The sequence below is a fragment of the Mercenaria mercenaria genome, chromosome 13 (genome assembly GCF_021730395.1).
Source record: "Mercenaria mercenaria strain notata chromosome 13, MADL_Memer_1, whole genome shotgun sequence".
NCBI classification, from domain to species: domain Eukaryota; kingdom Metazoa; phylum Mollusca; class Bivalvia; order Venerida; family Veneridae; genus Mercenaria; species Mercenaria mercenaria.
Genome location: NC_069373.1, coordinates 22716261 through 22730161, shown reverse-complemented (window position 1 = coordinate 22730161; position 13901 = coordinate 22716261). Strand labels below are relative to the sequence as shown.

The 13901-nt window shown below is 37.3% G+C and overlaps 2 protein-coding genes across 2 annotated transcripts; one reads left to right on the top strand and one right to left on the bottom strand.

Moving 5' to 3' along the window:
• The first annotated feature begins 1364 nt into the window (after nucleotides 1-1364).
• Nucleotides 1365-3039, top strand: LOC123529715 (caprin-2-like). Its single transcript, XM_045310217.2, has 2 exons — nucleotides 1365-1657; nucleotides 2603-3039. Exons 1-2 carry the CDS (start codon nucleotides 1438-1440, stop codon nucleotides 3031-3033), a joined length of 651 nt encoding a protein of 216 aa, XP_045166152.2. The 5' UTR covers nucleotides 1365-1437; the 3' UTR covers nucleotides 3034-3039.
• A 1867-nt stretch (nucleotides 3040-4906) lies between these two features.
• Nucleotides 4907-13243, bottom strand: LOC123529718 (uncharacterized). Its single transcript, XM_045310221.2, has 4 exons — nucleotides 13013-13243; nucleotides 10843-10978; nucleotides 6921-7051; nucleotides 4907-6181 (listed from the first exon to the last, which is right to left on the bottom strand). Exons 1-4 carry the CDS (start codon nucleotides 13059-13061, stop codon nucleotides 5994-5996), a joined length of 504 nt encoding a protein of 167 aa, XP_045166156.2. The 5' UTR covers nucleotides 13062-13243; the 3' UTR covers nucleotides 4907-5993.
• Nucleotides 13244-13901: the final 658 nt, after the last annotated feature.

Here is a 13901-nt window from a genome sequence, read left to right as displayed (position 1 = left end):
TAGTCTTGCTTTGTCAACAAGCTAACACATGATCGTTCTGTGACAGGAAGTGGGGCACATCTATTTCTTTTATCAGCATGTAGGTTGACGAAATCAGAAAAAGTGAAGCATATTGTATCAGGCTAAACCGTTTTCACTTTCCACTTGGGGTAGTGCGATATCAATGCCTGTAAGAACCTGATAAAAATAGTATTCCTTAAGTGTTTGCATCAGTGACTAAAAAAAAGTTTAAACCTGGTGGGAGAAATTTTTTATTTCCCTCTTGGGTGTAACTAAATGATTATACACTCTGTGTGAAAAGAAAATCATATGGACTTTGTTATAAAAGAAGCAGTGTATTTTCAATAATTGTGTATAGAAGACATCTCAATTATAAGGCAGTATAATTCTCATATCTATAGTACAGTGTTACATTCTTATATTTACAACTGGTTTAACTTGCAATAAAACAGTGGTAATTATGCAGTACTGACATTTAAGAAAATAGTTCATGTTAGTACAAGAACGATTATAACCCTCTTATATTACATAGGCGATCCATTTATTTTCTATTCCTGTTCAAACACTTACCTTCAATTATGCTTACAAAGACAGCAATATTTTATTAAACTGCAAATTTCAGAATCTTAACTATGACAAAATCATATATATTTCAAATTGCAAGGAAAACATTACATTACATTTCAGATTTTAAAGATAATTTAGTGATCTGAGGCAGTATCTTTTAACCAGGGTTTTCCTGCACGTCCGCAAATGAATAGTAACTATAGATCTGCATGAACTGTTGCTTTGGGCATATATACGAATGATTAATGTCCGCAGAACCCTGGCATTTCATACCTTTTTTCTGGAATCCACTAGCGATTTCGATCCATGACAAACTGGTTAAAGTATTAAGCTATATGGTTTGCCTTAAGGAAGCGGTTATTCACTGTATAAGTTGAAAACTGCGACATTATTTTAAGAGCTGCAAAAACCGCTATGTAACGTAATGTATATCTCGGAATATTCAAATATATTTCATGGTAGAAAATAAATTATTTACTGATAAGGACATTTAGCATTGAATATAAAAGGTATTTAAATACCCAGGCAGCAGATGGGGAGGGCGAAAAATCTCTGCCCCATGATCCCTCTTGGGACCTGCGGCCCCCAATCCCGCGTGTTTTTAGGATTGTCGCTATAGTCCTGTTTCACTCTTGTTTTTTCAGTTACACTCGCGAGGTGAATCGCCGTCGGCTGCATTTGACAGATTTAAAAAATAGTTAAAGATCAAATGAAGTTTTACATAATCTGTGCGCGAGTATAAAAGTGTGCTATAGTGTCTTTGATTAATGATAAGTATTGCGATGCCTTATCTAAAGTGAGGTCAGGAAACGTGTATATCTTGCGAAAATAGTTTAAGACATTTACATATAGCGTGTTTTGCGTACAATAATGGCTATTATGTTGACACAGATATTGTTCATTATTCCTTTGTTAATTTGTACAAAAGCACAAAATCAGCAGCAGATGACCACGGTGACACCAGTACGGTATGCTCTCATTCTGCGGGAACTTGCCGATGTGACACGAGGCCGGGAGGCACTGCAAGTCAAAGTTAAACAATACAGAGAAACCTATGACCAGCTGCAAAGAAAAACTGCTGCAGATAAAGGTATTTCTGCTTTTTTTTTTTGGTTCTTTGGGATCACTGAGTACATTCTTACTTAATACAATTCCTCTTAAAGCAGCATGCCTCCAGATTTGGCTAAAAAATAATCTTTCTTTCAAATTGAAGTTTTGGTCATATTATGAACATTAGAATATGAATTTTTGTTTTTCTAAAATATTTTAAAAATTCCAAATCAAGAAAAAAAGATGACCGCGTCGGGAATCGAACCCCGGACCGCCGCGGCAATAAAGACGTTTTGCCTTCGTCGTAACCAATAGCGTTATAGCTGAAATAGTGAATAATGTCTTCAAAATATAGATATTTGTAATCGAGACAGTTTACCTGGAGTATTTTCATCGTAAAAAGTAGTAAAAACAGCAAATTCTCATATGTTTCCGTAACATAAAGTTTGTCAGTACTTAATTACGTTTTAAAGCCTTCTTAAGAAATATAGCATTTATTTCGAGATATCTAAAAAAGATTTTTGTTGAACGATCTGGAGGCATGCCGCTTTAAACCGATACTAGGGGGCGTGAGGGGTGTTGAATATTTCATAACTTCTCATGAACAAACTTACTCAAACACGAGTCTGTTATTATGTTGCTTGGTTGATTCATGGAGATCAAACGCTGGAAAAATTGCTACATGACCTAAATTTTGTCGACGTAACTCTTAACCAAACAAAAACAGAACATGTGTATAATTTCCATTTTAAGACTATTTGACAGCTAAGCATATTAACGTAAAATACAGAAACAGAGTCGTTCAGTTTCATCGAGTCTTCCGAGGCGCATGCCTAGAGTACCGGTTATCTGGACCCGGCGACCGTTATTACAGTACGTCTCTGTTCGCCGCTCCCGAACCAAGAAGTAATACAGCGGTTTTTAATTAAAATGAATTAGAAAGTTCCTCTATTTCAAAAATAGCATTATGTAATTTATTTTACAGCTGCATGCCGCTGTTCCAGTAATACTGCCGTAGCATTTACCGCCCATCTTGATAAAGAAATCACAGTTCTTGGACTTGACCAGCCACTCCCTTTTGATAACGTCACATTGAATGAAGGAAACGCGTACGATGCACGCCACGCCCAGTTCCGAGCTCCATTCAACGGAACCTACCAGTTCTTCGCATCTTTGACCAGTAATGCTGGGTACCAGTTAGCAGCACAGTTTATGCTCAATGGTTCGCCTGTAATAAATATACGCACCGGAAATGATAACCAGTTCCATACGGCAACAAACGGATTGGTGGTACATATGAACGCCGGTGATGACCTGTGGGTTCAGCATGCCCATTCTGTCGCCGATTCGAACCGACTTTTTCACGGAGAAGGACTGTTAACTACGTTCTCGGGATATCTTGTCAATAAAGATTAAAATGTATCTTTGCCGTTCTCTTTGGTCGCTTTCTCATTTCTTACTGAAAATTAACAAGATGAAAATTTGGCTGTATAATTCTAGTATTTGTTTTCATTTTACACATGCCATGATTACCTTAAAAATATGACATACTTAAATTGCGTGATCTACACTCCTGTCACTCAATTACATGATAAACCGTAAGACTAAAAGTTTGGCATGTTTGCCACAATAACTTCTTTTTGACGTCCATCTGAACACTTCATTACTTTGGTAAATGTCAACTTTATTTCCCATGAAGGTTCCATATGAACGTTATTGCTGATAAAAATACAGTCCATCACTTATGTTTATCTAAATAAATCGAGATTCACGGCCGACAATCATAAATCATGAACCTAAATTTTTTGTTTGGAAGAACTGGATTAAGGAGACAGTTAATCAATCGCCTTATGTAGTCATTCACCTTGCGTGGAAACAATAAAATTTTGTTAAGTACTTCCTTGAAAGTTTTTCGTAGTAGATAAGTATTATCCATGGTTTGATGGTAACGCTTCGTTTATATATCAAATATTGCCAAAAAGAGCATGAAACTATTTGCGTACTGGTAAAAAGCTGACGGAAATTGTCAAGTTTGAAGGCATGCCATCAATAGGACGTCTTGGTGAAAAGTTGACATAAGTGGTAAAGGTTGATGGAATACATCAGTAGGATGTCTTTGATGACGTAAGCTGTCAGTTTACATGTATCAATAGATTGGGCAAAAAGGACTAATGTAAACTATGTTTCGTACTTTGGTAAAAGCTGACGTAAATTGTCAAGTTTGAAGGCATGCCATCAATAGGACGTCTTGGTGAAAAGTTGACATAAGTGGTAAAGGTTGATGGTATACATCAGTAGGATGTCTTGGTGAAAAGCTGACGTAAGTGGTCAAGTTTGAAGGCATGCCATCAATAGGACGTCTTGGTGAAAAGTTGACATAAGTGGTAAAGGTTGATGGTATACATCAGTAGGATGTCTTGGTGAAAAGCTGACGTAAGTTGTCAAGTTTGAAGGCATGCCATCAATAGGACGTCTTGGTGAAAAGTTGACATAAGTGGTAAAGGTTGATGGTATACATCAGTAGGATGTCTTGGTGAAAAGCTGACGTAAGTGGTCAAGTTTGAAGGCATGCCATCAATAGGACGTCTTGGTGAAAAGTTGACATAAGTGGTAAAGGTTGAAGGTATACATCAGTAGGAGGTCTTTAAGAAAAGCTGACGTTGGTGGCAAATATTGAAGGCTGGACCTCCTGGTGAAAATTTAGCGTTAGTGGTTAAGTTTGAAGGCAGGACGACCTGGTGAAAAGTTGACGTTAGTGGTCAAGTTTCATGGTATGCACCAGTAGGACAACGAGGAAACGTCTAAAATATCGTCAATTCTAGCACAAAACTGCTGTTCTTGTCACTTTTCGGGGGTGTTTTAACAGGACAGAAAACGTGTGTAAACAGAGAGATTCTCGCGCTCGCGTGCTGTTATAACACCTTTTTATATATGCGCGTTCCGTGGCAAAGCGTAAACGTCATTCGGCCCCAAAACGGATAATTCAAAACGAAATGACGTCAACGTAAAAAACAACTCAGACATTCCCGCGCATTTCGTGGAAAATTAATGACGTTGAGAGACATTGTATCCATTTATCAGTTTTTACGCGTTTTATGCTAGAATAGCGTTAGCGCATGTTCATTTCGTGTTATAACGTTTGCAGAATCCCTCGGGATACGTGGGTACCCTCGCCCTAACGGGCTCGGGTACCAACCAATCCCTCGGGAATCTGCAGATGTTATAACACGAAAAAACATGCGTTATCCCTACATTCTATTCTGTCAAAGTTTCACGGAAATCGATGGGGGCCGATTTTACCTTCATTAACAATATTTAGAATACTAAAACACAATATATGTACGAAAGGCATATATAGACATGTTAGTTCTCTAAATAAGAATATGTTTAATCAAGTCAAATTACAGATATAGCTCACCCCTTAGTCTCGAAAATCAGCACATTGTGTAAGTACAAAATGCATATTGTTTTAACACTTATTTTGTCCTTGTATGATTGATATTATACAGAAAATAGTCATTAGATAAATATTATAAATTGTTTAGAGATAATGTATGTAAAATAGAAATCGTTCTGTGCAGATGTAACAAAACATACGGCAAACTCAATACTGTTTTTGTTGAACCTGTTGATTTTACCGCATTTTCTTTTCGTCAAAATAAAGTAGCGTCTCACAAAACACAACTTTATGAAAGTGTCTGACAATAAGTACATTAGTAGATATCATATTATGTCTAAGCTATATGCAACTTATTTTCAAATTCTTCATCAAGTGTTCATGTTCATCTGCCATGTAAAACGGCATCCATTTTCTCATGATAACTGGGGTGTGACGCATTTCCAGGTTCTATATTTGCGAGGTTCCAGGTACTCTCCATTTATGATACATTGCGCAAGGGGTCTGGCGCTAGTGGTAAACCTTTGTTTTGCGCCAGTGATTTGTCTATAGTTGATGTCAGTTTCTATCATACGAGGTACCGATTTTTGGTCATTTTTGCAAGAATTATTAAACTAAACAAGTTTTCGTGACTAATTCAGTAATAAGTATTTATTCCTACTTTAGCCAATTATTTGTCTAACGATAGTGATAAACCTTTAATTGTCTTTGCAGCGGTCGTTGAAGTGCTAAATCTGTTCGGCGCAAGTGGTAAATCTTCCATGCTCTGGTCGGCGCAGGTGATAAACCTTCTCTGCTCTGTTTTGCGACAGTGGTAAATTATCTATGCTCTGCCCAGTGCCAGTGGTAAACATTAAATTGTCTATATTTTAGTCGGCGCTAGTGGTAAACCTTAAATTGTCTCTACTGTAGTCAGAGCTTGTGGTATACATTTAATTTTCTGTATTCTAGTCGGCGCTAAAGGTATTCCTTCATCTTTTCATGCTCTGAGTGCTTTCAGTCTTGGTGGATGTAAGTTTGACGGTGGTGGGTGATTTTGTTGGCACTCTGCTGGTTTTACATGTCGGAAAGGATGGGTAACTAGTGGCGGTGGGTGAAGCCTCGAAGGGTTATAAACAAGTGGAGCGTGGCTTGGCGGAGAAGGCAAGGGTATATCGTTGTACATCTCTGAAACAGTAAATGATAGAAAAACATATGTGTAGTGATGTTTTTGTATTATCATTACAATAAAATATACATGTATGTTATTTTGATTAATTTCATCAACAAAATAGTGATTACTGCTGTTGTGCTAATTGTTGTTATCGGTGCTTCTGTTGTTATTGTTGCAGCTAATTTTTTGTCAAAACACATATAAAAGATGATTTACTCAGATAATTTTGTTGACTCTGTAATCACAGCTGCAAGAAGAAGCTTGTCCGCTAATTAGTTAGGGACCGGCTGAGTCCTGTGACAAGCCCTTAACCGGCTTTACTAGTTTAACACACATGCGACAGGAACCGTACCTGCCGGGTTATGTACTACAAACATGCGTCAGAAACACTATCTGCTGTAGTTAAGACCGGCATGCGACAGTGCTTTAATAGTGGGAATCGACTGAGTCTTGTTTTATACACATATGACTGGAACCATACCTCTTGTAATAGTGTGTGTGTGTGTGTGTGTGTGTGTGTGTGTGTGTGTGTGTGGTGGTGGTAGGGGGGCGGCTGAGACCTCATTAACATACAACCGATTGGAACCTTACGTAACTTCTCTAATAGTAGAGCCCGACTGAATCCTGTTTAACACACATCCGACAAGAACAGGGATGGGCTAAGTTCTGTTTATAATACTTGTGACAAGAGCCTTAAATGCTGTAATAGTGGGGACTTTAGTTTAACACACAATATGTAAGAACCTTAATTACCTGCTGTTATAGTAGGGACGGGCTGAGTCCTGTGTTTTTTCTTGTAGTGTGTGCAACATACTCCTATTATCACAGCCACGACAAGAATAAACAGAAGAGATCCGAATACGCCAGCAACTATTGGAATAGGTCTGAAATGAAATAAATGTACTAATGATCCATAGTCATTACACAGACTAGCATGTAAGATAGGCCTCCGTGTCCGAGTGGTTAAGAATCACTTGCCCCTCACCAAGGTGGGTCTGAAGTCTCGTTTGTGGCGATTTATTCATTTGAGGAAGCCAAATTGTAACCGCATTGCTAGTCTATCAAACAAATCTTCTTTTACACTCTTTGGTATAGTTGTAGGCCATTTTGACCTTTTTGCACTGATCATTACATTGACTGGCTCGGAATAGCCTTAGTAAGTCCATTTTTATGCCCCCCTTCAAAGAAGGAGGGGTATATTGTTTTGCAGATGTCGGTCGGTCGGTCGGTCGGTCGGAATGTAGACCAATCCGTTTCCGGATGATAACTCAAGAATGCTTGGGATAGGATCATGAAAGTTGATAGGGAGGTTGGTCATCACCAGCAGATGACCCCTATTAATTTTGAGGTCTGTATGTCAAAGGTCAAGGTCACAGTGACCCTAAATAGTTAAACGGTTTCCGGATGATAACTCAGTAACACTTGGGCTTAGGATCATGAAAGTTGATAGGAAGGTTGGTCATGACCAGCAAATGACCCTATTGATTTTAAGGTCAGTATGTTAAAGGTCAAGGTCACAGTGACCCTGAACAGTTAAACGGTTTCCGGATGATAACTCAAGAACGCTTAGTCCCAGGGTCATGAAAGTTTACAGGGAGGTTGGTCATGACCAGCGGATGACCCCTATTGATTTTGAGGTCAGTATGTCAAAGGTCAAGGACACAGTGACCAGGAACAGGAAAATGGTTTCCGGGCAATAACTTAAGAACGCTTGGGTCTATTGTCAGGAAAATTGATAGTGAGGTTGGTCATGACCAGCATATGACCCCTATTGATTTTGAGGTCATTAGGTGAAAGGTCAAGGTCACATTGGCCAGGAACATTTAAATGGTTTCTGATCTTTTTATCCAAAACCACAGGGCCTAGGGCTTTGATATTTGGTATGTAGCAAAATCTAGAGGTCCTCTACCAAGATTGTTCAGATTATTTCCCTGGGGTCAAATATGGCCCCACCCCGGAGGTCACATGGTTTATATAGAATTATATAGGAAAAACTTTGAAAAACCTCTTGTCCAAAACCACTGGGCCTAGGGCTTTGATATTTTGTATATGACATCATCTAGTGGTCCTCTACTAAGATTGTTCAAATTATTCCCCTAGGGTCAAATATGGCCCTGCCCTGGCCCTGGGGGTCTCATACTTTGAAAATCTGCTTGACCAAACCACAAAGACTAGGGTTTTGATATTTGTAATGTAGCATCATCTAGCGGTTCTCTACCAAGTTTGTTCAAATTACCCTTCTATGGTCAAATATGGCCCCGCCCCGGGGGTCACATGGTTCATAAGGACTTATATAGGGAAAAGCTTAGAACCTTCATGTCCATAACCTACATCATTCAAATTTTGACCACATGTATAGTTTTGAGTGGCAAGATGAAGCTTGACATGAGTTGACCTTGATCTTGACCTAGTGACCTACTTTCACATTTCTGTAGCTACAGCCTTCAAATTTGGACCACATGCATAGGTTTGTGTACCAACACAAACTTTGACCTTGTTATTGACCTAGTGACCTACTTTCACTTTTTTGAAGCTACAGACTTCAAATTTGGACCACATGCTTAGCTTTGTGTTCCGATATAAAATATGACCTTGATTTTGACCTAGTGATCTACTTTCACATTTCTCAAGCTACAGCCTTCAAATTTGAACCACAAGCATAGTTTTGTGTACCAAAATGAACTTTGATCTTGAGATTGACCTAGTGACCTACTTTCACATTTCTGAAGGTACAGGCTTCAAATTTGGACCACATGCATAGTTTTGTGTACCGAAATAAAATTTTACCTTGAAATTGATCTAGTGACCTACTTTCACATTTCTCAAGCCACAACTTTCAAATTTGGACCACATGCACACTGTTTTGTACCGATAAGAAATTTGACCTTGATTTTGACCTTGAGCTAGTCTTGACATTTGGAACATTCAAAAATGGTTCAGTGGTGGGCGCCACGATCACGCTGTGATCTCGTTAGGTTAATAGGTTAAAGGTCAAGGTCAGATTGAACCAGAACGGTAGAACTTTTGTTTACAGTGAGCATATAATTTCTGTTCCTTGTGCAATTACTGATTGCATCAAGGGGGGCATTTCGTGTTCGACGAGCTCTTGTACTATTTAACGCTATTCGTAATATTTTCACATAGATGACAGTGTGATATCACCAATTCAGTTGTGCGATATCACACATTTATTATATAATTATGGCATCAATTATTCAAAACAGATTACAAGTACATTGTACGTGAATACTTGAATGGATGTTTATGCATATCTTAATATATGATATAAACAATAGGAACAGTCGATATCACATATTCGTCATGTGTTCGAAATGAATTCTTATAATACATCACCTTTAAAAGGGATGCACTACTTGGGTCATTTATTTAAACTTATATCATTAATTATAATTTGATATCTACGTACTATTCCAATTATTGATATCACACATTCATTTTGAATGCATGATATCATCAACTAGTTTGTTTAACATCAAGATTTTATTTTTAAAATATGAGAAAACATACTGATCCAGAATGCAAAAGTAACATTTTTTAAAACTGATTTTTCCTTGCATATTAATTGCAGTAAGTGGGAGTATCACTACAATGTTTGATATCAGCAACTCCGCTGCTTGATATCACATATATGCGTGATTTCAGACATTCGAGTAGGTGATATAACAATGTGCAGTGCAATATCTCATATTCAAATAATGCATGTGAAATAAGGTGTTTAGTTGATACCCAAAATACAACGGCATTGATTTTTCACACCATAATTTAGATTTTTCTGTCTGCACCATTTTATTTCCAATTATTATACTTGCCCAACAGGTGACAACTGTCGTAGTTCTATGTCTTTACTATTTGCCCAACAGATGGCAACTGTCGTTATTTTGGATCGTATAATACTTGCCCAACAGGGGGCAACTGTCGTAGTTCTGGGTCATTACTATTTGTCCAAAAGATGTCAACGGTCGGAGTTTTGAATTGTAATTATTTGCCTAATAGATGGCAAATGTCGCAAGTTCTGGGTCATTACGAATTGCCTAAAGTAGTTCTAGGTCATTGCTATTTGCTCAACAGATGTTAACTGTCGTTATTTTTGATCGTATAGTACAGGGAGCTACTGTCTTAATTCTGGGTCATATCACTATTTGCCCAACAGATAGCAAATGCTCTTAGCTCTGGGTTATTACTATTGCCCAACAGATGGCAACTGTCGTAGTTTTGGATCGTAACTATTTGCCAAACAGATGGCAAATGCCGTAGTTCTTGGTCATTCCTATTTGCCCAACAGTTAGCAGCTGTCGTAGTCCTAGGTTATTACTATTTCCCAACAGATGGCATTTGTCGTTCTTTTAGATCGTAACTATTTGCACAACAGATGGCAATCGCCGGAGTCGAAGTCCTGGGTCATTACTACTTGCCAAACAGATGGCAACTGCCGTAGTCCTGGGTCATGACTATTTCCCTTACAGATGGCAATTGCCGTAGTTCAGGGTCATGATTATTTGTGAAAAAATGATCTTTTATATACAAGTAGTAAACCACCCTTGTGTTTTTATTGAGTCAGGTTGTTTATCACTTTATGTTTGTGCCACATTAACAAAGATACGAACATACCTACACATGTATGTAACTTCAGCTATCTGTGAACAAAAACACTCACCCTACACAACAATGTCTGTTTTTAAAGTCGCCACAACAGCCGTAGTTTGGGCACTTTAGGTGATTGGTTCGATCCTTCCTACTTGTATCAAGGTAATCACAATTTTCATCAACACTTCCACACAAACGTATCAAACCTAGAGACAAAACAATTTCACAGTTGTTCAATTTTGTTTAGAAAGCACATAGTTTTGAGCATCAATGCAGATAATTAAAAAGTTTAGCTAAGCGGCACAGTTATGCTTTCGTGGGCCGCTAACCATTGGCGGGGAGAACAATTGGCTCCAGGTACCAGGTACTCGGTCATCCAACCGTCGCGGATACGCGGGTACACGATAATAGATTATAAGCAGCAGAGTTAAACTCAATAATTAAATCTAAGTATGGCAAGCCGTGAAACTATTTATTACATGACTCCAGGAAATGTTTAAGTTACAGCGATATCTCTTTAGTTTAAGGAATAACTGTATTCTAAAAGAGCTATCTTTGTTCTGCGACAGACAGTTGCTCCCACTCTATGATGCGCGCGAAAGCAAATTACTTTTTAAAAGCGTTTCTACTTTGTTCAAAATTCGATTTGTACAGGGGTCAGTTTTTTTTTCTGAAACGTTTTCTGTCCTCTCTTTTGAAAAATAAAACTGCTAGCACTTAACATTTTCAAGGTATCTCTTCAAATACAATGCTTGCACACTTGCCAACAGAGCTTGTTTTAAAACAGTGCTAGATCTTCTATTTTTCAACAAAAGTGAGTTTTCTATATCCCTTAGTGCCTTACACAAATCATTCTTCTTTTTGTAGTTCTATCTTTTAAATATATAATGCTATCAAGATATCTCTATAGCTTTAAGAGAAAGCTATTTTCTGTAGTCATTGAATAAATAGTAAAACTGCTTTCCCCATCTGTTGCTTAATTTCTCTTCCTAAATAAAGTCACCTTTAAGATTCCTTCACTGATTGTAGGTGCAGATGGGAATATCCGGCCTCGAGGGGAACTGTTTCGGCGACAACGAGGCTCTGTCGAGTTACCGCATAAACAGTTATCCGAGAGCCGGATATTCCCATCTGCACCCACAGCCAGTGACAGAGAATCTTTTCTTGCATACCATATTCGATAAATAATGATAAAAATATAATCAACCGAACAACTTTAGAACTATTTATTACAGCAGCGTATCTAAACAAAGCGCGAGAAACCAACGTCCGTAAACAGGAAAGACGCTATATGACGTTTCATGGACAAACAACAGTGTTTAGTTCCGGTTTTGTTTTATCGGTTGCAGCGTAACGTTATGACTTTTTGATAACATAGCGTATTTTTTAATCGAGAAATAAACAATCAGGAACAAAGAGGAACTGTCAAGGTATCTGATTTTTATTCCCGTTTTATGAAATAAAATACAAATTACTACATAAATCTTCAACATATATATAGTTCGTAATACGTCATATACAGCACGAGAGTCATCTTATACCGCGGGGTATAAAATGGATTTTTCCAGCAGCAGCAAAAATACTGGAAATTTCCGTCTGGTACGCAAGAAAACTGGAATATTTACCGAATGAAATAGAAACGTCACCTCTGCTCAACATTTGTCAAGAAGGCGGGGTAACGTCATTTATCTTTGTTGAATTTTATATGTATTACAAGAATCTTTATCCGACGTTAAAATATAATTCACGCGAACTAATGCGTTTTCGGGTAGTGGGTATCCGATGTGTTCCCGGGTATCCCACTGAACGTACACTCTCCCTGAGTACACGGTCACTCGTATAGATAACTATAAGAAGAAAAGAACAACAAAAACAACCTATTGATTTTCTATTTAAAAAAAAAAAAATTCAACCGCACATTTTACAGCCTTTTAGTTGTTCCAAGACTTTAATAAGTCATATCCATTAAAGACAAAACAACAAGTACAAAATATTCCAATTTTGACTTTAGTTCCTTTAAACAAACACGACACCAAGTATACAAGAATGTCCCCTTAACCCTTAATTACATGTTTGACATAGAAATTTAATTTCCAGTATAGTAATTAAGATTTAAGTCATTTGTCAGTAGCCTACAACAAGAGATACAACAAAAACATTTGAATAACTGGTAAAACATTTAAATATGAAAAAAAAAAATAATGAAAAAAAGCATGTTCTTAACTATGTAGTATACTTACATAATAAGCATAGAAGGGATAGATATTTGTCAATTTTAAATTCCGCCATATGTAGAAACACAAACTTGCGTCCATTTTTCAAAATGAAAAGACAGTGATAACATTGTGGAGAAGAAAATAATTTGTGAATGGTTTACGGCCAAAATCTTATACTGCTAATGTAAAGTCATTCATCTTAGACATTCACTCACTATATATGGCACAATCTAATTCACTTAATGTATACTGGACGATAACACGCAAGATAAAAAAATAGGAGAAATGATCAATACTTAACTAGAGATTCATGGAAGTCTTTTTCTGCGACCGACTCAATAATTTTGATATAAGGGTGTACATAGAGGATGTTTGTTGTTTTTTTTAGTGTAAGACCGAAATATATTTCACCGAGTGAACGCTATAATGCAATATTTTCACGAGTGGCGCAGCCACGAGTGAAAATGTAAATTATGGTGTTCACGAGTGAAATATATTTCGATCTTACACTGAAACAAACAAATTTTCTATTTATTTTATGCATTTTAATGGTTTTAATGGTTTGATTATATTCAGGTTGCCCGCGCAACGTCACGTGCATCGCATCATTACGTGATAATGTCAAGACGTCATGATGTCTTTGTAGAAAAACTATAAATAGTTCTATTACGTTTTCTGATTCCTTTGACATTTTATTATGATAAAATGTAAATATTTATGATCCTTTTATTATCTTTATACATCTTTACCTTTACTAAAGAATGTTTTGCAAGGAATTTCCAATAATTTATAATCACGGTGAGGATGCGTACACCGGATATTGCCATTAAGTGATAAGGTATTTTCCGAAAACGTGTTTATTTTTCGTCAACAAGGTAAGTAAAACACCTATTTACTATTGTATTATACTACT

Excerpts from the sequence above, each read along its gene's own strand:
- LOC123529718 (XM_045310221.2), bottom strand. The coding sequence starts at position 13,061 with ATGGCGGAATTTAAAATTGACAAATATCTATCCCTTCTATGCTTATTA. Across the intron at positions 7,052-10,842 it reads AACAGACATTGTTGTGTAGG|ACCTATTCCAATAGTTGCTG; the intron begins GTGAGTGTTTTT and ends ATTTCATTTCAG. Across the intron at positions 6,182-6,920 it reads CGTCCCTACTATAACAGCAG|AGATGTACAACGATATACCC; the intron begins GTAATTAAGGTT and ends TTACTGTTTCAG.
- LOC123529715 (XM_045310217.2), top strand. The coding sequence starts at position 1,438 with ATGGCTATTATGTTGACACAGATATTGTTCATTATTCCTTTGTTAATT. Across the intron at positions 1,658-2,602 it reads AAAAACTGCTGCAGATAAAG|CTGCATGCCGCTGTTCCAGT; the intron begins GTATTTCTGCTT and ends TTTATTTTACAG.